Here is a 25,736-nt window from a genome sequence, read left to right on the forward strand (position 1 = left end):
TTGCAGTGAGCCGAGGTTGCAGTGAGCCAAAATTGCGCCACTGCACTCCACCCTGGGTGACAGAATGATACTCCATTTCAAAAAAAAAAAAAGAAATTCACCACTTAAAAAAATTTATTAGGTACTCTTTTGTGGTTTCTGTCAATATTTGTCTGCTCTTGTGTGCTTTCCTTTGGAATTCTAGTAAGCATACCTTTTCATGATAATTAAGAAAGTATACACACACAATTCATTGTAAATTTATCGCTGAATGCATACTCTGGGTACAGTATAAATTTCTTTCCAGGTTATCAAACAGCACCATCTAGTGTTCCTATTTAACAGTTGCAAAACAAACTGAAAATTCTTTGTGTGGTCTGGCTGCCCATCAGAATCAATTGCCTATTTTGAAAAAACAGAGATGCCTCTTGCATCTCCCCTCCCATGCCTGTTAAAAAGCATGAGGATAGGGCCTGGAAAATTGTATTTAAAAAGAAAAACAATCCCGGTTTGACACATAGTCAGAATCAAGAACTACTGATTTGGTAAATATACTTTTGTAGAACTATAGAGTCAAACTTGTTTATGCTGTTTAATATAAGTACTTTAGATAGCACTATATCATAAAAATTGAGGTTACTGAAGAAAAATGAAAACTGGGTAGATGAGAAAGGTAGCAAAAATGGGAGTATGTACATGGATGTAATATGTGTGTGTGTTTATGTGTAAGTATGCAGGAAGTGTGTTATTAGATAATATAATGTATCTATAGTTATCAACTATAAGGAAGAATAATTCATTTATTTGCATGTTTGTACATGAAAATTTATTAAGCTGACTCTTGCCTGATGACTGAGTCATATGTCACTTTAAAACTTAGTGTTTTACTATTAAGCTCATAAAACCAACTATATGTCAAGCATTGAAAGATAGTACATTTAGATATTCTTTAAAAAACGGTTATAAACTTATGGAATATAAAAGTTTGAGAGTTTAAAGAGGTTTATTTTAATCAGGGGAGTTGCTTTTCATAAAAAGCAATAAACTGTATTGTGAAATATAAAATTGCATTCAAAATTATATTTAGGTATAATAAAGGACAGCTCTTGGGCCAAAATATCACCATACTATTAATGATGATTACGCTTCTTAAATATATTTCAAAACTGATTTGCTCATGTTCTTAACTTCTTAACTTTCTAATCCTCATTTTAAAAGTTTTTGCCCTAAGCAAACAGAATTCAAGTGAGGAATGTGGCTACTTTCTGATTTTAAAATGAACATTTATATTTTATGGATAGAGAAATAATTCCGCATAAATCTCAAGAAACACAATTTCCTAGTAAGAACACATGCCTTACACAACTCCTTAAGGATGTCAGGAAAGTAATGAAACAAGGTAAATGAAACATTCAATAGCTAAAAAAAAATTTTAAATATACCTATTTTCCACATTTCACACATTTGTTTTAGAATTGGACCTACACCAATTAAAGAAAAGGCAGACAGGAGATATTCTTTCACAGAGATTAGAGACTTAATAATATTTCCCTCAACAAGATAGCAAATTGAGAATTCAGAATTGCAGCTGAACTGTGAAAAGGTCTGTGGAATGGTCTACCAGACATCTGACCTGGGAATGCTGGATATATAAATGAACATTGTAAAACCATTTTTGCCAAAATGTCTTGATCTATAATATTTCCAAAACAGATGACTTATAATTTTTAAAATATGCAACATGCTTGACTTAGCCACATGAAACCATACTTACTTCCCCCATGTTATTTTTTAAAAAGTGAGCCATCTGAAGAATCCACTAAAAAAAGAAAGCATTAAACATTTTACCCTTTAATATTAAATCTTCTTATCTATGTTTCCAAACACTTAATCCTAATAATTTATGGGATCTATTAAGGAACAGATACTAGATTTTCCTTTAAAGCTATAAGACAGTCTCTGAGTTCCCATGAGAAAAATCTGTACCTCACAGAAAAACATGCATGGTAAACAGAGCACCTATTGCACTGAATCAGCACATATAAGTAAAATATCCAAAGGACTAGAAAACTGCATTCTAATCTTGTCTCTAGCATTAACTAGCTGTATTACTGTGGACAAATTATTAATCTCTTTGAACCTTAATGTCCTCATTTGTAAAATGATGGACTGTAATAGTCCTCACTCTGTTCTAAGTCTAAAATTCTCTGGTTGTGCCCTCAAAGAAGGGCACACACAATTCCCAACCTGACCCATTGTGTTTCCCGAATACTTCCCTCCTGAAGTTAATGAGAAGGACCCGATCCTCCAGTGGTCTCACCATACACTTATTACTAGGAAACCACTAGGGTCTTTATAATCCTGGAGTTAAGTGGAGGCCAGGGTTAATTTTAATTAAATATTCACAATGTCCTTATATGCCAAACATGATTGTCTCCACTCATATACTTAAACAGTAAAACAACATTGAAACTTGGAGTCAGAAGTGCCAGATGTCAATCCGATTCTATCTCTTATCATTTGTGTGAGGTTTCAGACAGGTCTCTGAACCACTTTGCCTCTCAGTTTCCTCTTCTTGGGACAGGCCAATTAGGTGAAGAATAAATCTATCTGATTATGTATTTGGCAGTGCTTTGAAAATTATAAAATAGTAAATAATGTATTGCATTATTTCTTCCATTAGCAAAAATATCAGTATTTACGTATAGCTATGAACTTTTAGTTTTTATTTTTGTATGTTTTGAAGAGAGGTTAAGCTAAGTATTTTTCTAGTTTAAAACTTTAAATACAGAAACATATTTACTTATGGTAAACATTCAAACAATTCAGATATATAGAAAAACAGTAAAGTATCTTATCTTGCCATCCCCCACCTCTGTTCCCATCTACTTCCCCCTCCACAAAGATTTTCTATGTATCCTTTCTGAGTTTTTCCTGCACATTTATATAGATTGTTAAAGCACCTCTGTATATGTTTTAAATTTATCATTTAATCATATATATTATAAGTAAAGTTTCGGTGCCACAAAAGAAATAGCACTCAAATATAAAATTTTCTTTTTTCTTCTCAGCAAGGCAATTTACTTCTACAGAAGGATGTGCCCTTACAGATGGAGCAATGGTGAGCGCACACTTGGACAAGGGAGGGGAAGGGGTTCTCATCCCTGACACAGGTGGCCCCTGCTGCTGTGTCGTTCACCTATTGGCTAGGGTTAGACCAAACAGGCTAAACTAATTCCAACTGGCTAATTTAAAGAGAGAGACAAGGTGAGTGGTTTGGTGGGAGTCAGGGTAGATCAGAATGAGTCAGGGTGGAGCAGGTAATCGGAATGAGTCAGGGAGGAGCAGGTAATTGGAATGAGTCAGGGTGGAGCAGGTAATCGGAATGAGTCGGGGTGGGGCAGGTGATTGAAAAAGGTTGCTTTACGAGGAAGTTAAGTTTAAAAGTAGAAGGCAAAAAATTGAACATACTGACATATTGATTCTTTGAAAAGAAATTTAAAACTCATATCTAATATATATGACAGACAGTTTCATGTCAGTATATATATAGAGCTCTACCTTATTTACTGCATAATATTCTTTACTGGGCCATAGTTTATGTAACTTTCACTTTTGATGAACATTTATTTTGTAACATTGTTTTGACTGAATTTCCCTGATTTCTAGTAAGGTTAATCATCTTTTTATGTATCTGTACTTCTTTTGTTAACTACTTAATAAATTTTGTCATTTTCTAAAGGACAATGTATCTTTTTCTTCTGAATCTTTAACAATTCTTTATAGTCGATGTTAATATTATACAAGACATAATTTTCTGCAAATTCATCACTTATTTATCTTTTACTACATAAAGTATTTAAATATTTATTTAGTCAAATCTATCAAATTTTTGCTTTATAATCCCCAGGTTTTGTTTAACATTTCTAGATGTTATAATTCCCTAGATTTTATGTGGTATCTCAAAGTAGGACAAATACAGACCTATGAGTTGCAGAAAGCATATTCTACCAGTTTGCAAATGCTTTATGAATTAGAAAATATTTGAAGAGCCAGACGAGGTCCTAGGCTAAATGTGAAAATATATAAAAGAGGAAGAGAAAAAAGTTGGAGAAGGGGCAGGTGATTTAATAGTCTAACAACTACTGATACACAATAAGCACTGAGAGGGAAAAGAAATAGAAGACACATTCACTTGTCTCCCTTCCAGAGGTTTGCAATTCAGGTGGAGGCAAAAATATTTTAAGTAACTTAAGCAGCAATGACTGAAGAAAAAAATTGGCAGTGGGTTTCAAACCAGTGAAGTCCATGGAGTTGACAGTTTAATGGGAAAGAAAATTCTGATGGTTCTCAAAAGGAGTGGTGAGCTGCAATTCTAACTCCAAAAAATGTTTAAACTTTCCCTGAAGTATAATAAACATAAGAAAAGTACTCCTATAATAATTAAAAAGCTCCATGAACTTTTTCAAAATAAACTCACCTGTATAACCAGCACTCAGCTCAAGAAAAAGTACATGACTAGCACTCCAGAAGCCTCTCCCACTTCCTTCTAGTACTCCCCAAATGCCCAGACTGGTTTGACCTATTTTTGTATTTTGTAAAAATGGAACGATATACAATGTACTTCTTTCTCTCATAAACATGCTTGTGACACTCATTCAAATAACTGAATGTAGTTGTAGACTGTTCATTCCCATTACTGTATTATTTTCCATGGTGTGAATATGCTAATATATCCTTTATCCATTATACTGAAGATGGGTAGTCTGTATAATTACTAGTTGTAGGCTCTTATAAAAAATACTGTTATAAACATGCTAGAACATATCTTTTGGGGAACATGTTTTAATTTCTGCTGAGTATACACTAGAACTGTTGGGTCATAGAACATACATATGTTCAGCTTTAGTAAATATAACCAAATAGCTTTCCAAAGCAGCTATAAAGCTCCTTTAGCAGTGAATGAGAGTTCCAGTTTGCTACATTTTTGTGAACACTTGTTATTTTCCACCTTTTTAATTTTTAGCCACTCTGTTGATTATGTAACAAACAAAATTATTATGGATAATATGAAACTCCAGATAATAGCAAATCTCTCACAAGATTAAATAATGAGAAGAAGTATGTAGCTTTTTAAAACAACACAGATATAATAGCGTTATAAAAAACTCATTTCACTAATAAAATGGTAGGGCGAAGTAAACACTTATTAAAGAACAGACCAAAAAATTGCTCAATTACGGAGCCACCAAATAATCCTTAATAGTGGGGGGAAATAGAAGAAAAGACAGAAAGTAGGAAGCATGGTGAGTAAGTGACCAATGGTCTGGAAACTATAACCTGCAGCTTGAGTTCTCTCATTAAATGTTATGGTCCATCCTTTTCTATAAAGACAATAGCTATTTTATTTCAGGAGTATGAGTTTCAGTAAATTTTTAATTAAAAAATAATATAAAAATATATTTCGGCAAGAACTTAGGGAATAGCTTTCGTATGTGCCACAGTGTGTATATGATTTCCTATCTGTACCATGTAAGATACATTTCTTTAAAAACCGGGCATGTACTTATAATTAAAAAAAAATACCAAGCACAATCTGTAATAATTCTACCATACCTCAGTCTAATAATTAACTGTTTAAAAAATCCCAGACTTTCACTTAAACTATTAAAAAACATCCTGGCAAAAAGGGAAAACAACAATTGACATGTATTTTGCAAGTGACTAGGACTAAGACGTGGCCTCAGCCACATGCTCCTGGAAAATGAGGACCATAACTTGCAACTTATCACAGCTCTTCTCTACAGGTTTAGAAGAGTAGTACTCTTAGCAGAAATTCAATAAATCCTACACATCAACATGTTAGATCTGTAACTATTGACCAAACTTATACATGCTTTCATTGGGGCTAGCAGAAAAGTGATTAGATATTTATATATTTAATTCTGATAGACCTAGTTCAAAATACTTCAATCAATTTTTAATAAGACTTTGTAAATAGGCATAGATTTAAAAAGTTATATAAAAACAAACACTATGAACTTCAAGAATAAAATAGCCGCAAACTATGTTCAAGATCGTCTGTCAAACAGAGAAAATCTTTCTTTCTAAGTAAAGTTTTAGCTTATTATTTCTCCAAAGTTCACTGGATGAGATTTACATATGATTACTCTAACCAACGAACCACAAAAAAAAACAAGCATGATTTTCTAGGAGTTTGTTTGTTTGATGTTTTTAAGGTTAGAATTTATAACATGTATAAGTTATATCTATCTTAGACATTTTATACTTAATAGAGTGAATAACAGAGTTTATAAAAACTTGCATATTTGCAGTTGATTATGTAATTTATGAACTCTGAGAATTCATTTAATTAATCAATAGTTTTTAAGTGTTAAGTATAAAAATGACTGAAGCATATATAAGAGCTTTAAGAAACCATTAAAAATGCTAATGAAACATTGGAGGGAAAATAATCAGGAAATGAAAGAAAACTTTTTGATGGCAAAGAGTTTTTCACTGAAAAGACAAGAATTGTTGGGAATGAAAAACACAGTTAATGCTATAGAACTAATCAAACATAAATACTGACTATAAATAATCAACAAGTAGTCATCAAAGTGGAAGTATACAACATAGTATGGTGCCACAGTTGTGAATCTCTATTAAATTCCAGATAACTCTAAATTGTTTTCTTGAGATTATGATCAGATTTGTTAAGTACTGTATTTCAACAGAATGGCAATGCTGCATTACAACAAAATCACAGATAAATAAAATATGTTAACAGTATACAAGTAAGTACTAAGATTTTCTAGTCCAACACATGTTATGTCAGGTACAACCAGTCACACTAAAAATAAAATGCTAAAAACTCACTCACTGTCTTCTGTGGGAAGGACCTGCAGGGAGTAAATCCACTCTATTATATCATCTTTGTTCACCACATCTAAGGAATCCAACATATCCAGCCCGGAGAGTGCAAAAAATGCAATTGTCAACCTAAAAGAAAAAAATGTAAAATTCCATCTTAACTATCATACCACTTAAGTCTGAAGTCTTCCTGGTCTAGAAAAATAATAAAATCATTCTAATTTTCCAATAATTTAAACAATACTTCCACCTTGCAAAAGCAAAAAATACATATATACATATTCTTGTAACTTAATACTATCAGTCCAGACTTTTGTTTCAATTTTTCAAAAGGGGACATTTGGGGGTTAAGAAACCAATCCTACCCCATTGACACAAACAAGACCCACTGAAGCCAGAATATCACCAAACTGAAGGCTAAAGTAGATTTAAAAAAGGATTCTCTACAACTAATCAGTACAAATAGTACAGGACTTAGAAATATGTGAAAATGTCAATTTTCACTAATTTGTCAGGATCAATTATAGCTTGTATTTAATTCTGGAGGAATATGAGAATAATATCTTAATTCAAAGGTGTTCACAAATAACATGATTCCTTGGGAAAAGATTTATAATAAGCTTTGAGAAATACAAAACATTTAAAAAAATACAAATGTACTTACACTCTATTTTCCCAGAGAGGAGCATTCTTTGGCAGAATGAAAAACTATAGAGCAAAACCTTCCCCTTCTAAGACTGTACACTATAAATCAGAAACCTAAACCTTTGCTTTCATATAAAAATCAGTATCTTACCGATGACTTTGAACACAAAGAATTTGTTATATATAATTCCTTTCATGTTGAGAAGCAGTCTCTAGTATAGCTTGATTGAGTACTGTTACATCATTTCCATAATCTAACAATTCATATGACTAATAGTAATAAATTAACACTTCAAATTATCTGGTCTAAAATTTTACAGCAGAGCTACCTGATGTATTCTGTAACCTTTTCAATGAAAATTCTAAGAAATAATTAAGCCTTAATGCCCTGAGGTATCTACTGTATGTAATAAATTTACTTCTCTCCTGTGCATCTAGAATAGTATTATCTAGAATAGTACTACACGTTGAGTATCCCTTATCTGAAATACTTGGGACCAGAACTGTTTCAGATTTCAGATTTTTTTTTTTGATTTTAGAATATTTGCATATACATGAGATGATACCCCACTGGGACAGGACCCAAATCTAAATATGAAATTCATTTAAATTTCATATACATCTTACACACGAAGCTTATTTTATATAATACTTTAACAATTTTGTGCATGAAACAAAGTTAGTGTTAAGCACTTATGTGTGGAATTTTTCACTTGTGGCATCATGTCAGTGCTCAAATCGTTTCTGATTTTGGAGTCTCTCAGATTTTTGGATTAGGGATGCTCAATCTGTACCAACTTTAGGAGAGATGAGAAAATAGTGATTTCTTTTCTTTTTTTTTTTTAGGGCAAATTATCGCTCTGATCCCTGGTGGAAAAAGACTAGCAGCATCCATTAGATAACAGGAGGAGATATCAGAAAGTAATTTAATTCCAAACAAAGCTTAAGGGCAAAAACTAAAACTACAGAGATTTGGGTGCACTTCAGAAATAAATATTTGGGAAACATCTTATTGAGAGACTATTACCATGTATTAGACACTGAGCTGGGACATTTCTCATATATTATCTCAATTTAATCCTAACAACACACTGAGATCTATTTGAATTAGAGAGGTAATTTATCTAGGTAAGATCAGGATTATATTAAGGGCAGTGGAACTCCTTTATGTGGGAAGCAGTGTTGCACACTACTTCAAAGCTCAGACTCTGCAGTCAAATTTCAAGTTGGCCAATTTCACTAGACTGACCACATGACTCTGGGCAGGACACCTAAACTTTTCTAATCAGCTTCCAATAATTATTTTAATCATTACTATACCTTATACAGTTATTGTGCTTACCTACTCACAATAAGCACGCAATAAATGGAAGCCATTATCCTTGGTCTTTGCCATGATTTGGAGGGACAAGAGTAACAACGACTTTAGGATCTAATCACAGTCTATAACACTACAGGCCTTTTCTATAGACTCTTGGTTGTAACCATTTTCCCCAGAGGAATGTGCTTCTCCAAACACAATAAACCTTTAGACATGGGAAAAACCTCTACATAATAGCAACAAAGTGTGAAAATCACTGCCCTTGGTGGTAATTATGTCTCATGAGATAAGGTCCACTTTGTTTGTATGCACTCAAATATTTACTGAACTAATAAAGGACCTGCAATACTACATCTAACCCTCCCGGAGAGCTCTAACAGGGTTTTTTGGTTTTGATAGAATACATAAAGTAAATGATTATATTTATAGTCAGGTACAATTAAGCATCTACTAATATAGTTTATTTAAAGCGTTATTAAGGAAAAGGGCAAAAAGAAGACAGAGACAAAAGTGGAGGAAAACATGAAGGACTTGAGGTCAGACAATGGATAAAACAAATATCTTCCTGTCAGTAAAAGCTATGTAGTAAGAGAATTTATGCAAAAGGCTATAAAAACAAGTTGGCATTTTTTTCAAAATTAAGAAATTCAGAAATGATCTAGTCCATCTCTTTGATTTTCTAACTGAAGAATATAAAGCCCCCAAAATTCAAGTAATTTACTTGAAATTTCAACACTAGACAATCAAAACTACTCAAGAAGTCTAAGTCCCAAAGTGGTATTCTCCACAGGGGTGCTTCTCATTAGAATCTGCTTAAAAACTGCTCATTAGAATCTGCTTAAAAACAAACGACCAAAACACCACCAACATAACACAGAGATCAAGGTCCTACTTAACAATCAAATCTATGGGTGTAAGGTGGGGTCTGGGCCCTTTGGGTTTGTTTTTGTATTTCCTTTGGGTTTGTTTTTGTATTTAACTTCCCAGGTAATTTTAACGTGCAGGCAGGTTTCAGAAGCACTGTTCGAGAACAGTGGTTCTCTACTGGGAACACTGACCCTAACATAATATATCATAATCAAACATTCTTGGTTGTCACAGTGGAGGAGGGAGTTACTGGCATCAAGTGGGTAAAAGCCACGGCTGCTGCTAAATGTCTACAATGCACAGGACAGGTCCATACAACCAAGAATTATCTGGCCTAAAATGTCAATAGTGCTGAGGTTGAGAAAACCTGCTTTAAGGTCATACTCTTATCTGTATACGTTATCTGAATGATCTGTTTGTCATGTTACTTGCTGCTGGATATGAATGCGTAAGTGCCAAATACAAGAAATCAGCCATGTGATGGTATTTTAAAATCTTGCATACTTAATTATTAAGGGCTCCTGAAAGTCCAGCATTTTCAACTCATAGGTGAAGACTTAGGTTGAGACCATAAGGTTTATGAGAGTAACAGAGTTATGGTGAATGGCTTATGTTTATAAAAAGAGATCCCATCAGAAATGCTTGGCAGACAGAACCAATAAGTCACTTTGGGGCAAATATCTGGCCTCCTTTAAAATAGTCTGGGAAACCATTCCTCTTCCAATCACATAAGAATTCTCAAGTAGTCCTAAAACTGAAAGAGGGAGAATTAAAACAAGCCACAAAAAACACAAAGGAATTTTGGGCTGTGGGCCTCCGAGAGAAATAGTATAATGTAGGGTTTTATGGTTCCTAGATGACTTCTACTTGGGAATAAACTGCTGGGCAACCTGACTCAGCACAGGTGTATAGAGGGGTAATTGTGGGAACACACGCACCTAAAATCAAGCCAATGAAGTTATTTTTACTTCTTTCAGAGAATATCTGTTTATTCTGTTTCTTCTTTTCCCTAGAACTCAATCTGAATCTGCAGCCTGAGAAGTGTAAATAAGCAAACAATATCTTTCTGTTCACCCCTCTTCTCTCACTCTGAACAATAAGTATAAGAAGTTTATCTTACAAGGATGAAAAAGTAACATCCCCCAACCCCCAATCAAGTTGCTTTACCAAAGAATCAATTCACAGACAAGAGGGTTAACCTAAGTGTCTCCAAAAGATGTCAAATATTCCAGGCTTAAGAACACGCATACCCCAAAGATTAAATAAGAACAACAAGAAGGATGGGCGCAGTGGCTCACTCCTGCAATCCCAGCACTTTGGGAGGTCAAAGTGGGTGGATCAACTGAGGTCAGGAACTCGAGACCAGCCTGGCCAACATGGTGAAACTCCATCTCTACTAAAAATACAAAAAGTCAGCTAGGCGTGTTGGTGGGCGTAATCCCAGCTACTAGGGAGGCTGAGGCAGAAGACTCACTTGAACCCAGTAGGTGGAGGTTACAGTGAGCTGAGGTTGCAGTGAGCCGAGATCGTGCCATTGCACTCCAGCCTGGGCAACAATAGCAAAACTCCATCACAAAAAAAAAAAAAAGAATGAAAAACAGTCTATAGTCTGGACAGTGGAAAAAAGAACTTAGTCATACTGATATAAGAAATATACTGAAAACACTAATTTATGAGAGTTGACTAGATTCCCAAACTTTGGATCCCTTGTCCTGACCCTTTGTGGTGCAACCCCATCCTTTACCAAGTGTCTTAAACAAGTGTCTTAAACAATGGACTACATTCCTGCCTAGATACCAGATGGGCCTATGACTACATCATATTGCATCTAAAATTATAAATAAGCATCTACATTAAGAAATAAGAACACAAATAAAATTGATAACCATGTCAGTGAAGAGAGAGCCTTAGACGATACATTAGACTTAATCATGAAGTTAAAATACTAGCACATAGATGCTGCCATAATACTTCGAAACAAATGACTGAAAGACTGCACGAATTCTGGAATTTTAAGCATTATTCTTCATTTATAATTATTTTTCAATGGCTGATTCAACTGGTAAATACTTTTAAGTACAGTCACATATCTGTGGAATTATTTAACTTGTAAAATAGTTTTTCTACTATCATACTTTTTCAATAAGAAACATCTACTGAACACCTACTACAGACTAGATGTCACCACAAAAATGAATAAAGCTTCCTAACCTTAAGGAGATTACATGTTAACTGCTATTATATAAATCATCTTCTTCCTTTCTCAACTGGCTCCTTTTGCCTTTTATTCTCCAGACCAGATAGCAGTTCCAATTCAAGAATCCTGGGACTCCTCCTTTTTCTTCATCCCCTCTTTTCTAGCCCTACTTCACTGCCTCAGCATCTCTCTCCTGGACTACCACATGAGTGTCCTCATTGGTCTCCCTGGTTCTGGTCCTGTACCATGTGATATATGACTATATAAATGACTATTCCTGTCACATGATATCCAACTCATGTTTCTAGACAAGCACACAAAGCTTTCCATGATCTGATGCATGCCTACCTCTTCAGATTACATTCCTACCATATCCCTTTACATTTTGAACCACTACTAGAGAACTAATTGAAGTTTTCTGCTCAACACTCACTTCTCCAGCTTTATTCTTCTTATTGTCCATTTGCAACAACAACAACAACAAAACACTGGAACACATTCTTTAAGATTTAGCTTTGGGATTACTTCTTCCAAGAAGCATTCTCTAGTCCCTGTCTCTCTTCAGGCTGAGCTACTTAGGCACTTCCAGAATGCCCTCAGAATATCACAATCATTTTGTCTAGTCAGGGGATTAGCCATATCAAAATCATCTGGGCACTTGTCAGAAATGCAGCATCTCCGGCTCACACTCAGCATCACACTCCTCAGCTATTGCAATATACTTTAACAGGCTGCTTCATGCAACACCGCACCTCTTTCGCCTACCATTAGATTTACAGTTCCCGTAAAGTAAATTTCTAAGACCTTAAACGTTCTCTGCTGCTCCTACACATAAAACACCGTACAGACACTCTATTAAGAGTTAATAACTTTACAGAGGACAGGGATGCACAGGAGTATTCATCTAAAAATACAATGACCCAGGCTTATGCAATCAGAATCTGCATTTTAACAAGATCCCCAAGTGATTCACATACACATTAGAGTTGGGAATCACTGCTGTAATAACTGCGTATTTGTTTCTCCTATAAGGCAAACAGTCTCTAACTTCAGCCTGCTTTAGAACCACCTGAGATGCTTGTTATAATGCAGACTCTCAAGGCCCACACAGGATCCAATGAAGGTCTGGGAAGGGGCCCAGGTATGTGCATTTTTATAAGCACATACAAGCCATTACTTAGAGTCTCCCACCACTACACTTTGAAAGATGTACTGCTAGACTGTGATATATTTAAGATAAGGGGGCTGGGCACGGTGGCTCACGCCTGTAATCCCAGCACTTTGGGAGGCCGAGGCGGGCGGATCACAAGGCCAAGAGACCAAGACCATCCTGGCCAACATGGTGAAACCCCATCTCTACTAAAAATACAAAAAATTAGCTGAGCGTGGTGGCACACACCTGTAGTCCCAGCTACTTGGGAGGCTGAGGCAGGAGAATCACTTGAACCCAGGAGGCGGAGGCTGCAGTGAGGAGAGATGGTGCCACTGCACTCCAGCCTGGTGACAGAGTGAGATTGTCTCAAAAAAAAAAAAAAAAAAAAAAAAGATAAGGGAGGAAACGAAAGAACAAAGTAGTTGCAGAATGGGAGGCAGCAGAGAGGTTACAACACAGGATACACAGGGGAAAATAGAGGGACATGAGAATACAAAGACTAGCTAGATTGTAAATGCTTTGTGAAATAAAAGCTAACTGCCTAAACCCTTCTTCTAGAAGAAGTGACTGTAAAAATAACAGAAAATTGTCACTACTTTGTTCCTTAATAAAAAGGACTACTCTAATTCCTATTACCCCAATACAAATGGCAACAATAACTCATAACCAAACTAAACTCCCTAAACTACTTGTAAAAGAAACCTGGTAATTGACAAAGCTCCCAACCCAAGATTTAATATTCACTTGGATTATAAACTAGTAACTATCATTTTAAGAAGTCAATATAAAAGAAAAATCTCTGATGAAACCACAGACAATACACTTTTTATTTTCATAAAGTCATTGTCACTAGAAAAGTAAAAATTATTCCTATTGGTCAGGCTAAAAGAAACAGGAAAATAAGAGTAATTTTGCCAAAATGGTGAATCAGAAAATAAGTGTCTAAATATCCAGTCTAATATTAGCCTTCTCAAAGCTTTTTCATACCTATTGGTAAAAAGAAACGAACAGAGGAACACCTGAATCATTAGTTTAACACTGTATACCTGTACCTAGACACATGGGGAGGCACTCTATGAATGACTGTGGAATTTAACTGCAATACCAGGTAAGAGTTGTGGCTTGCCCAATGTACTGTTTTGTCTTAAAAATCAGCAGAAACTTTGTGACCAGTCACCTTTGCTGAAAAGGTTGGAGTTTCTTCACAAGCATTTTAAAGTCAGTTATGAATCACATGCACCACAAAAGAACTTAGTGCTAAAGAAAATAAAGTCTGTGAGTTAGGAAAGAGAAAAACTTAAAATCACTACAGAAACTGACATATGCAGTTATCTTAAATGCGGTTAACTAGGCTATAAGAAAACCAAAATGATGTAAAAATTCTATTCATGTGACAAACATTAGACAAAAAAGGACACAATATTGCTTAACCAATGCACCAAGGTGTTATATAACACCTGGTGTCGATCCTATGCTCATACTAAAGTTAAATAAGTCAGAAAATTTGTGCTGTTTTACTTATGCTGTGAACAGAATTACACAGTTTAATGCCAATGTGCATTATTCTATATGGATTTGTCCAAGCTGGAATTTTATAAAACAGGCCAAACACATTGGCATTTTGAAAATGCAATCACAGACTTATAGTGATAGCTGCAAGCAAAGTTCAACTGTTTAACAATCACAATTTAATCAGCTCACAGGACTTATACACTGCATGTATCTAAGCAGTGTATGTATATGATAAATATGCACATTATGTATGAATAACAAAAACAGGATGGAAGACTTTTTATCTAAACGCTTTGAATTCACATAAAATTAATCCCTATTAAGATATAAACGATTTATCAACATTTTAAAACATCTCATATCACTACAATCATAACCTTTCGGTTTGGAAATCTGAATCTTTCAGTGAAGATATAGGCTCTGCTAATCGATCAACACCTATGAGAGGAGGAAGGAATATAAACGTTTCACTCTTTCTTTTGTAAGAATCTGTTCATCCTTCAGGGCTCAGCTCACATTATTCAACAAATATTTCTTAGTGCTTCTCAGATACCAGGTACTATTTAAGATCCTAGTGCAATGTTGACCAAAAGGACTAAGCTGTTGCAAATGTTGAAATAGAAACAATTGCCACTGGCCAATATGGCAACTGGGTACTTGAAATGTGGTGGCTACTACCAAAAGAATAACTTAATTTTTAATTTGATTTAATTAATTCAAACCGAAATAGCCAAATGTGGCTAGTGGCTACCAGATTGGACAGGGCAGCCCAGTCCTAAGTATAGAAGTAAACAAGATAGACGAAAATGTTACCTTTGTGAAGTTTATAATCCAGTGTAATAGAAAGACATTAAACAAATAAACCAATACATACGTAATGTGAGGTGGTCATTGGAAGTGGTCCCTTTAGGAAGGGTGTTTAAGGAAGGCCTCTCTAGAGATATCTGGATTATGTACATGCCTGTCTATATACTCCTATGAACACTACACTAACATATAGCACAGAACTCTATACAAATGCTTGTCTTGTTCAGCTGTACTCTGGCACCTACCATAATGTAGTTCTTGACCAAGTGTGCAGAAGTAATCTGCAAAGCTCCCCAAACTGATCCGGTCATGCAGTGTTCAAAATACACCAGCAAATCAGAATTTGGAAAACGTGGGGAGAGAACACAGCAAAAACAAGCCGCTCTTTCCTCCCATCCAGTCTCAAGCAGCTTTTGAGCCTCACTTCAAAACACAGCAATGCGGAGCAAAGATTGCCTTCTCCTTTCTTTCTTCTCATCCCCAGCTTTTACTGTAAATTAAGTCGCTTAGTCTCTGCCGCACCACACTCTTCAGCTATTGCAATACTTTTAACAGGCTGCTTCACGCAACACCGCACCTCTTTCGCCTACCATTAGATTTATAGTTCCCACAAAGTTTCTAAGACCTTAGAGGTTCTCTGCCGCTCCTACACATAAAACACCATACAGACACTCTATTAAGAGTTAATGACTTTAGAGAGGACAAGGATGCACAGAAGTATTCATCTAAAAATACGACGACAAACTTTGTCCTTTTCCTTTTATACTCGGAAGTAATGAGGCAAAGTGACAGGCTATGGGAGCGGGTAAAAAAGCAGCTCAGAGTTGCCAGAAGAAAAGGGAAGTGAAAAAGCCGGAAACTGGAGATGCTACAGCCCTCGACCTACAGCCTTCCAGACCTTCCCACCGTACGGCGGGAGAGTGGGGGTAACCTCAAGCCCACTTGAAACCAGTCAGTGCCAAGTGGGCGGCCGCGCAGCCCCCTTCCGGCGCCCAGTTTGCGGTCCGACTCCGCCGCGCCTTTCCGCTGGAGCCCGGGCCTTGTGCCAGCCTGGCTGACTGTGCCACGAGTTACCTGCTTGTCTCGAGTGAAGAATAGCGCTCCGGCAAAACCTGGAGGCAGCGCTGGAAAAATCGCACGTGCCGATCCCGTAAGAAATCCAGCCGCTCTCCCTCACCGCTCCCTGCTAGCCTCTCGTCGTCAGTGGCCGCCATGCTGCTCCGGAAGCGACGTCCGCCGCGACCCGGAATCAGTGCCCGCGGAGAGAAAGAACCCCCCTATGCTGAACCAGAGGGGCCGGGTTAGGGGACCTGCGCCCGCCGCAGACTAAGCCAGTATTTGAAACCGCTATCATCTGGGTCCTGTGCAGCACTTCCACTCTCCGATATCTCCCTAGCTAGCGCATGACCCTACCTTTTCTACTCAAAGCCCTCGAGGCTTGTAAACACCTCGCAGGCCTTGTGAAAATCAAGTCCACAAATCCCTCCGTCAGAATTTTTATCTTGGGAAGCGCAAGGTCAAAAGCATCAAGTACGCTTTGAGACAATTCTGGCTCTGTAGAACCTGAGGATGGTATATCTGAAAACGAGGATGGATCAGTATAAACTTGCTAACAGATTCATTTTTGGAGGGCCAGTTTTAAGCCGAACGGTTAGGGAAACAGAAAAACAAACCAGTGGAGATAAATGTTTATTGACACTACAAAAGCTCAGAGACTTTCCTAATCTTAATCCTTTCTGGATACCAGGAATCACTTAAAAATCTGTGTATAATGCCCCCAAACATATACAACATGCATATTCATACCTATATATGACTGCTTGCGTCATTCTTTTACAAATCTTACAGATTTTACTTTGCTTGAGTCGACGTGTTATCAAGAATCAATGGTGCATCAATCTGCAACAGCAAAATAAGCTCAATATCTTCTCCAATTACCTGCATTCTAAAAAATTTAAACATGCTTCTAGTTCTTTTTTCCAGAAATAGGGATTTAAGTTGTTTAGCCGCTATACTATGTCCTTTAAACTTTCATGAGGCATTCCTGAGTAGCGGGTGGGGGGATCCACCCAATAATATAACTAAACTAGGTTCCCTGTGATCAATTTAGCTAATAAAATTTTGGGTTTAATTTTGTTAGCTTTCTTAGAAAATGTAATTCTTATACTCTATGGGCTGGGGTAATCTTACACTTATTCAACAATCCAAAGTGCTCTGAATAATTTTTGGTACTATTAACTACTTATTCACAGGTATTCCTGCATGTCTTTACAAAATACCGCATTTAACAGCCACAGACGGATTCTAGGCTGTCCTCGGTACTTCCCTACAAATACGGAGCTCACAGTCCTTGCCCTTCAGGTGTTCCCAGTCTGGAGTTTCCACTGTTATTAAAATTAAGATCTCTCACTTAGCACACATACCCCCAAATGCCTGAAGATTTTTAAAGTGGAGTCTTATACACATTTAACTTACTGGAATCAGCTATGGACACTCTATACATTCTCAGAAAATTAATTCTAATAAACATGGCCCTTAAGTTAGGGAAGCCAAATGTTTCATCTGATTCTCAGCTCAAGGACTAGCAATCTGATCCAAATCTAGAGGAAAAATTTGCAATGTGGGACTCATTCAGAGATAATACAGAATGCCTCCTAGGTCGGTAAAAGGCTTTCCATGAGTGATTTTATCCATACAAGATTTTTGGCATGTGCATAACAGAATGGGAATGATAGAACATCTATATAATTGAGTGTTATTTAGCCATTACATGATAATGTTTGAATTAGGTAGAAATGTACGAAAATGTGTAATGCAATTATAGCATAGTAATTAATATGTACTATATGACTGTAACAATTTAAAAATATGTAGGTATGTTTTTTGAAAAAGTTACCCTGGAATTATGGGTACTTTATAACATTTCTTCTTTAGTGTTTTTTCTATATTTCTTATTAATGTAGTTTTTTTGTTTCCAGGCTTACTTCATTTTATTTTTCTTGTACAACCCTATGTTGTAGCCACCGCTGGAGCCTGGGTCCTCTGCACGGAGACTCTGGTGTGGGTCTTGAGGAGGTGGTCAGTGAATTCCTGATAGGGAGACTTGGTGAATACAGTCTCCTTCCAGAGGTCAGGGTTCAGCCTGCTGTAGACCTTAGAGATGGCATAAAAAATGACCATGACGAAGTTGCCCAGGATGGCAGTGCAGCCCCTGGCTGAGGTGTAGAAGTCATTGATAGCTGCCATCAGCAGCAGCTTCTTGGCCATGGGGGCCGAGACGATGCCAGTGCTCCTGGGCGCAGGGATGACCCGCGCCAGCACAGAGCCGTGGCAGCCTGTCACCTTGCAAGGGATGGTGTGGGGCTTGCCGATCTTGTTCCCCCAGTAGCCTCTGCGCATGGGCACAACGGAGAGCTTGGCCAGGATGATGGCCCCGCAGATGGCAGTGGCCACCTCCTTGGAGCACTTAACACCCAGATCAGTGTGGCCACTGTCCCTGATGGCAACAAACGCCTTGAACCTGGTGTTCTGGCCGGTGCGGGTCTGCTTCTGCACTGGCACGTCTTCAAAACCTCCTCCTTGAGAGAGGCCCCAGGAAAAAGTCAATGATCACAGACTCCTTGATGGGCAGAGAGAAGAGATAGATCTACTCCAGGGACTTAATCTTCATGTCCTTGACCAGGCAGCTCAGCTTGGTGACAACCATCTACTCCTTGTCCTTGGTCTTGCCTCCACGAGCTCTGCAGTTGGCCCCGGCCCCGTCCATGGCCGCGACACGAGTTCCCCATCCCAGGGCCGGCTGAGACCCCAGTTCCCCATCCCAGAGCCCCCCGGGCCTCCGGGCCTCCCAGGTCCCCCGCTGTACCGGCATCATCCGCGATTTGGTGTTTTCTCAGAGAAAAAGCTAATGTACTTTTTAAACCAGTATAAGAAATATTTATTTGACATCTTGTTTATGAACCTGTAACTTCTATGAAGTCTGTAACTGAAGATATTTGTGTTTATCTTACATCTTTTATATAAAGGATCTATATAATAAATTCATTTATTTCAGATTCAGCTAGAAAAACTGATTTCTTCAGAGGAACTTCCATACTTTTCTTTATTTAAAAAAAAATAAAAAAACAAAGCCATAAGAATCACATCATCCAGAATGCTTACCTTGGATACAGGAATTTGAAAGCTGCATTTCGGTGCAACAAAAAGCAACATGTAAAAAAGCAATATGTAAGAAACATTTTCTGTATCTTGTAGCTTCTCAGTTCTGCTTTTAATTTCCTCATCTTGCTCTATGTTTTATTTATGTATTTATTTTTTGAGATGGAGTCTCACTCTGTTGCCCAGGCTGGAGTACAGTGGCACAATCTCAGCTCACTGCAACCTCCGCCTCCCGGGTTCAAGCGATTCTCCTGCCTCAGCCTCCCAAGTAGCTGGGAGTACAGGCGTGAACTACCACACCAGGCTAATTTTTGTATTTTTAGTAGAGATGGGGTTTTACCATGTTGGCCAGGCTGGTCTTGAATTCCTGACCTCAAGTGATACGCCCACCTTGGCCTCCCAAAGTGCTGGGATTACAAGCCTGAGCCACTGCACCCAGCCTCTATATTTTATCTCTGAACTACTTCAAATCATTACAAAAAAGTTTTGGATAACAAAATCAGCACTGCTGTTTAAGGATCTTTTATGTCAACTTTCTCATTCTGCACCAATAACTGTACAAATCAGAATTCAGTTTCTAAAATTTGGAAGCCATCTATTTTGAATATTAACTGTAAAATAAGAAAAGATTTTGACCGCTACTCATAGTACCTTTCTAACTGAGTCATTTAACCTAAATGCATCCCATTAACAATGAAAGACAAACAATGAAAGATTAAGATAAAAAAAGATTTATGAGATAAATTTCTTGTGTTTTTATGTATATAGTATCTTTCCTATGAGAACAAATTAAATAACGTTAGAAAGGAATATTTTATAATATGAAAAGTTGAACTGTATTCAATTACATTGTGTTTTCATGTATAAAAGTTTAGAAATTTAAGAACTAACTCTTTTGCCCCAATATGTTAATCTAACAGCTTTAAAAAGATCTTATTCATTCATTCCTTCATTCATTCATTTTAGAGACAGGGTCTCTCTCTCACCCAGGGTGGAGTAGAGTGGTGCCATCGTAGCTCACTGCAACCTGGAACTCCTGGGTTCAAGTGATCCTCCCACCTTATCCTCCCAAGTAGCTGGGACTACAGGTGTGTGCCACCATACCCAGTTAATTAAACTTTTTTTTTTTTTTTTCTGTAGAGACAGGGTCTCCCTGTGTTGCCCAGGCTAGTGTCAAACTCCAGGCCTCAATTCTCCTACCTTGACCTCTGAAAGTGCTGGGATTACAAGCATGAGCCACCATGCCCCACCTAAAACATTTTAAGTGCCATCAAGAGAAATCACAGTATTTTAAAGCTGGCTTATTTCAGATGATGTTTCAGAACAAAGAATTTTCCTATTTTGAGGCAAACAGAAGCAGAAAAGAAAACTGCATTAGCCAGGAAGATGTGAAAGACACAAAGATTTTATAAATCTGTGAAATCCAGAAAGGCTGAAGGAAAATTTGGAATTGCTGAAGGAAACCAAAAAGATTATATCAATAATACAATTAATAGGGTATATGAGAGACATATTTTTTAAATAAATATTCTCTATATAAAACAAAGCATGCTTCAAACAAGTACAAAATATTTATTACACAAAAATGTCATAACTGACAAACTGCCAATTTGTTAAACATAGAAAAAGTACTAACATTTCATAACTCTAAACAAAAACCACTTTACCTTTTTGTTACTCAAGCTAACTTAACTCCAAGTTATAAAAGTTACAAAATTTTGGTTTAAAAAATGTCATTGTATGATTGTTCCAATTTATTTTGCTATGCTATAACAAAAACAAAATCTCTTTGAAATGTTTTCAGTATTTAAATTGAATAATGTTTCTAACATTAACTTATTTAAATAACTTTTACATCAATAATAGGCCAACACATATATTAAATACCTTCTTGGTAGAAGCAGGAATACTAATGACAAAGCCTCATGAAACTTAATACCTCTCAATTCACAATACGGCACAATAATCAATCTGACTAAGCTATTGATATTTAAAGAATGTGGTTAGTCACTCTCTCCCTGGTATAACTTAGTATGTTAACATTCTTATCAACTGAGTAGCAATTTCATTATCTCATACTCTTCTCTGTATTCCTTGTCTCCAGGTTGGAATAGCCCTAAGGAGAAAAAGAGAAAAGCAATTGTAAATATGTAGGAAATTAAAAAGAAAAAACCCTATCTGATTAAATGCTAACTTTAAAATATATATATAACCTACCCTGCATATTGTTTGGCTGGTTCATATGGGCATGTAGGTTTGCAACCCTCATTAAGGTTTTATTTCTAGCTCTAGCTCTCAAACTGATTGACAGACAAACCAATCAGTTAATCTACTTATTAATCTATCAATCTTTCATTCATTCTTTTTCAATACTACTCTCCTTATAAAAATAAATATTAATGTGAAAAAGGCAGAAAATGGCATCTACTAACATGAATGTAATATAGGGCATCAGGTACTACTTTTACTTTATTTATTTATTTATTTTTTTGAGACGGAGTCTCACTGTTACCCAGGTGGCACGATCTCGGCTCACCATAACCTCTGCCTCCCAAGTTCAAGTGATTCTACCTGCCTCAGCCTCCCAAGTAGCTGGGACTACAGGTGCATACCACCATGCCTGGCTAATTTTTTTTGGATTTTTAGTAGAGATGGGGTTTCACTATGTTGGCCAGGCTGGTCTCAAACTCCTGACTTCGTGATCCGTCCTCCTCGGCCTCCCAAAGTGCTGGGATTACAGGCGTAAGCCACTGCACCCGACCTACTTTTACTTTTATCTACTGTTTATTTTTAAATAAAAGTGACCTGAAAGGCAAATATATATATATTTTTTTCATATATATATGAAAAAATATGTATATTTATAGATATTATATATTCTTATATATTATATAAATATGTTATATATTTATATAAAAAATGATTTAGGTAAAAAACATTTATATATTATACACACTTATATATTATATTTTCATATATATATGAAAAATATAATTTACATATAGTAAGTGCATAAAATATAAACATGCAGCAATTAAATTACTAAATGAACACCAATTCTAACTCTTTCTTACCTATGTGGGATATGTAGAAGTGGCCCAGAGCCTGTTGGTCCTATCTTTTTGGTTCGTTCTTCCCAACCTTTGGTGGGTTTGTAAAGCCTAGAGGGATCTCTACTAACATTGTTTTCAACCTGTAATCAGAAGTAAAATAGTACCAGTTAATTATACAAACTCAGTTTGTACTAGTAAATAAGTAAAAGCCTTAGTGCAGTTTTAAAAGACATAGTTGATATTGGCTAATAAAACCATTAATAACCTCAGTAAACTTCTCATTGGGCTCATATAGCTAAAAGAAAATTTAGACTACATCAATCTATTCATAAACTGTTAGTTTATTTCTTTTAGTTCTATTATTTTATTCTATTCCTATTTTTCTATTTCTATTATGAGAGAAATGTAATGCAGCTAAGTATGCTAGTGATATAGCCAGACAACAAATTTAGGATAAGTAACTACCAATAAGTCTTCCGTTTTATCCATGAGGGTCACCAACTTCTTTAGCTCTGAGTACTGCAAGAGAGATTAAGCAATGCTCATAGCTGCCATTGATCTAAAATAAAGGTTCATATAGAAACAAATTTTTAAATGACAAGTAGGGGAAACAATAATTCAGAGTGAAAGAAAATGGTGCTCATAAGGTAAAATGACAGAATTCAAATAATGGTTGCTTAAATTGTACCAAGTTATGCTTGCTAATATGTAAATAAGTACGAAATTTAAAGTAGATGTTATAGAAATAAGGTGAGATATAAAGGAAATAGATTTGATGTCAGTATCCTTACAAATCAAGGAATTAGGATAATAACAATGAAAATAATCTCGTGCAGAGTACCTTTTCTTTTAATTTTGCCAGTCTTCTTTGTTTTTGTGCCTTTTCATCTTCCTTTGCCTGTCTATCTAGAATTTTCAATTCAAGTTTATGTAAATCCTTAAAAAAAAAAAAACCCATAGCATTAAGAAAGCATGTGAACTAGAATTTGTTCAAAATTTAGTTGTTCACAAGTAAAATTAAATTACCTTACCTATCAATATTCCTTCAATATTAATTCTTTCCAACAAAGCCTAAGAGCTTTATTTTCTCTGAATATAAATGTTAACACATGCACATCCCTTCTGTATTATTTTATTTTAGGCATCTCTTGTTTTCCTTTAAGGTTCAACCTAAAACTCCCTTTTAATAGGTGAGTTAAGCCCATTTCCATTCATCAATGCAGGTATGTCTGATTTCAGATCTCTCATTATTTTATATTTTCTGTTTTGTGGGTTTTATTTTTTTATTTTATTATGTGTCCTGTTTATTTTTGGGGTGTATGAGGAGGAATGGGAACTTTTGTTACTTAGGAAGATTTTTATATATGAACTAAAAGAAATGAACTAAAATTTTCAGTATTAATGTGCTTTGTCTGTGTTTTTGTCTGTTATTTTTCTTTGTACCTCCCTTAGTTTTTGCTTTACAAACATTGCTGCTATATATTTTGATGCACATAACAATTCATAAATTATATCTCATTTGCACCCTTTTTCATTTTAAAGTCCCCTTCCTTGTCTTAATACTTTTTGGAATGAATTCTGCCAGTATGTCTTTATTAGCATTTTTCTTATATATGTTTGTTTAAAATCACCTTTAATTTGACCACCCAGCAATAATCTCGATTCCTTTAAGAAGACAAGTTTCTACAATGCACTTAACTCTAGGGTACAAGGATGTTCAAAAAAACACACCACTAATGCAAACACACCACTAATGCCCTCATGGAGCCTACATTATGGTGGGGAAAGGAACAAATAGGCAAGTCATCAATATGGTAAAGCCAGCCAGTTTGGCAGAGAAGACAAATCATTCAGTCTTGCCTATGGCTACTTTTCTAGTCTCATCATCTGTTGGTTCCCCTCTCCTGCTTAATGCCCTAAGAATATTGAAGTGTTAATAGTCTCCATCACAAACCATACTGTTACACTCTTTCAAGCTGCTATTCATGCTGTTGCCTCTGCTAGGAAGGACCTCATTTTTCCTTCCCTTCTTCAAGACTCAACCTAAGTATTACCTTCTCTCTGCCACTCATAGCTGTGGTAGTGTCCCTCCCTGTACTCCCTCCTAAGTACTATGTCCATACCTCAATCACCACACTCTTTAACACATTATACTGGAATCTCCTACTTCCACATATCTTTCCCACTAGACTATAACCTACTAGAAGTTAGGGAGCACGGCTTACTCATTTTGGTATACTAATGCTATACATAGGTCCAATATACAAATACTCAATTTTTGCTGAACTGAATTTGGAAGTAATACCTCCACGTGTAGCATTTAAAAATTATTTAGGAAATAGATTTACTCACTCTTTCTTGAAATCTGGAAATTTCATCAGCAGCATTTTTCCTTTTTTCTGCCTTTTCTGCCTTTTCCCTTATCTCCTTTTCAAGCCTCAAAAATTCTTCCTGTTCTTTCTTCTGCTGGGTATAACTTTCTAGTAGTAATTTTAACTTAAACTGGCGCTGGCGTTCTTTCTGATGTTTTTTCTCTTTCTCTTCTTCTTCTTTTAACTGGGAAGCACATTTCATTGACATTTCTATACTTTTCTGTTTCTTCCAAGCTTCAACTGCCAATTTCTGTTTCTTTCTTTGTTCCTCTTTTTGCTTTTGATTATCCTCTTGTTTATTATGAAAAAGCATAGGTGTGTTGTCTGCCTTTTCCTTTAACTTGAAAATTTCCTCCCTTTTTTGCTGCTTTTTAGTTTTCCAACTCTGAATTGACTAAATGATTTTTTTAAAAAAAGAAAGCAAGAGAAAAAAGTTTTTTAATAGCCAAAAGTATTTTAAAATACATCAATTCCATCTTTCTAGAAAGAATATTGATTGCAGGATGCTGGATGCTTAGGTTTTTCAGCTTTGTTTTAACCAATGCAATTTTTTTCTACTTCTGTTTTTTAAAAATTGCTGTCTCTTAAAACTCTGAATAATGGGTCATCCTTTTGGCCTTCCTCTTTCTCTCTTAATCAAGTTCAAAAGGACTACAACTCATGAATGATCCTTCTCCTCTTTACTGCCTTTTTTTTTTTTTTTTTTTTGAGACAGAGTTTCGCTTTTGTTGCCCAGGCTGGAGTGCAGTGGCACGATCTCAGCTCACTGCAACCTCTGCCTCCCAGGTTCAAGTGATTC

At 36.1% G+C, this 25,736-nt stretch overlaps 2 protein-coding genes and 1 pseudogene across 9 annotated transcripts in view; all 3 read right to left on the reverse strand.

The window, feature by feature from the left end:
* PGGT1B (protein geranylgeranyltransferase type I subunit beta) overlaps positions 1-16,606 on the reverse strand; it is a 77,347-nt gene extending 60,741 nt beyond the window's left edge. For 2 of the 5 annotated variants that reach the window (XR_010156976.1, XR_010156975.1), the window contains exons 1-2: positions 16,429-16,605; positions 6,863-6,981 (exon numbers count right to left, since the gene is read on the reverse strand). Coding sequence is in view for 2 of the 5 variants with exons in the window: in XM_009449522.5 (XP_009447797.5) it covers positions 6,863-6,981; positions 16,429-16,568 (259 nt within the window). In the remaining 3 variants the exon portion in view is untranslated. Of the gene's footprint in view, positions 1-6,862; positions 6,982-16,428 lie in introns of all 5 variants that reach the window. The other 3 variants (XM_009449522.5, XM_526978.8, XR_008548063.2) reach the window with 2 other exon arrangements.
* Positions 16,607-18,294: 1,688 nt separating this feature from the next.
* On the reverse strand, positions 18,295-19,087 carry LOC107974814 (small ribosomal subunit protein uS5-like; annotated as a pseudogene).
* A 1,977-nt stretch (positions 19,088-21,064) lies between these two features.
* The window catches only part of CCDC112 (coiled-coil domain containing 112), a 29,553-nt gene continuing 24,881 nt past the window's right edge, over positions 21,065-25,736 (reverse strand). For 2 of the 4 annotated variants that reach the window (XM_517884.7, XM_009449525.5), the window contains 4 exons: positions 24,918-25,331; positions 23,407-23,502; positions 22,587-22,705; positions 21,065-21,628 (listed from right to left, as the gene is read on the reverse strand). In XM_517884.7, coding sequence (XP_517884.2) covers positions 21,586-21,628; positions 22,587-22,705; positions 23,407-23,502; positions 24,918-25,331 — 672 coding nt within the window. In that variant the 3' untranslated portion in view covers positions 21,065-21,585. The remainder of the gene's footprint in view (positions 21,629-22,586; positions 22,706-23,406; positions 23,503-24,917; positions 25,332-25,736) is intronic. The other 2 variants (XM_009449524.5, XM_063810587.1) reach the window with 1 other exon arrangement.

The sequence above is a fragment of the Pan troglodytes genome, chromosome 4, assembly GCF_028858775.2.
Source record: "Pan troglodytes isolate AG18354 chromosome 4, NHGRI_mPanTro3-v2.0_pri, whole genome shotgun sequence".
Taxonomy (NCBI): Eukaryota; Metazoa; Chordata; class Mammalia; order Primates; family Hominidae; genus Pan; species Pan troglodytes.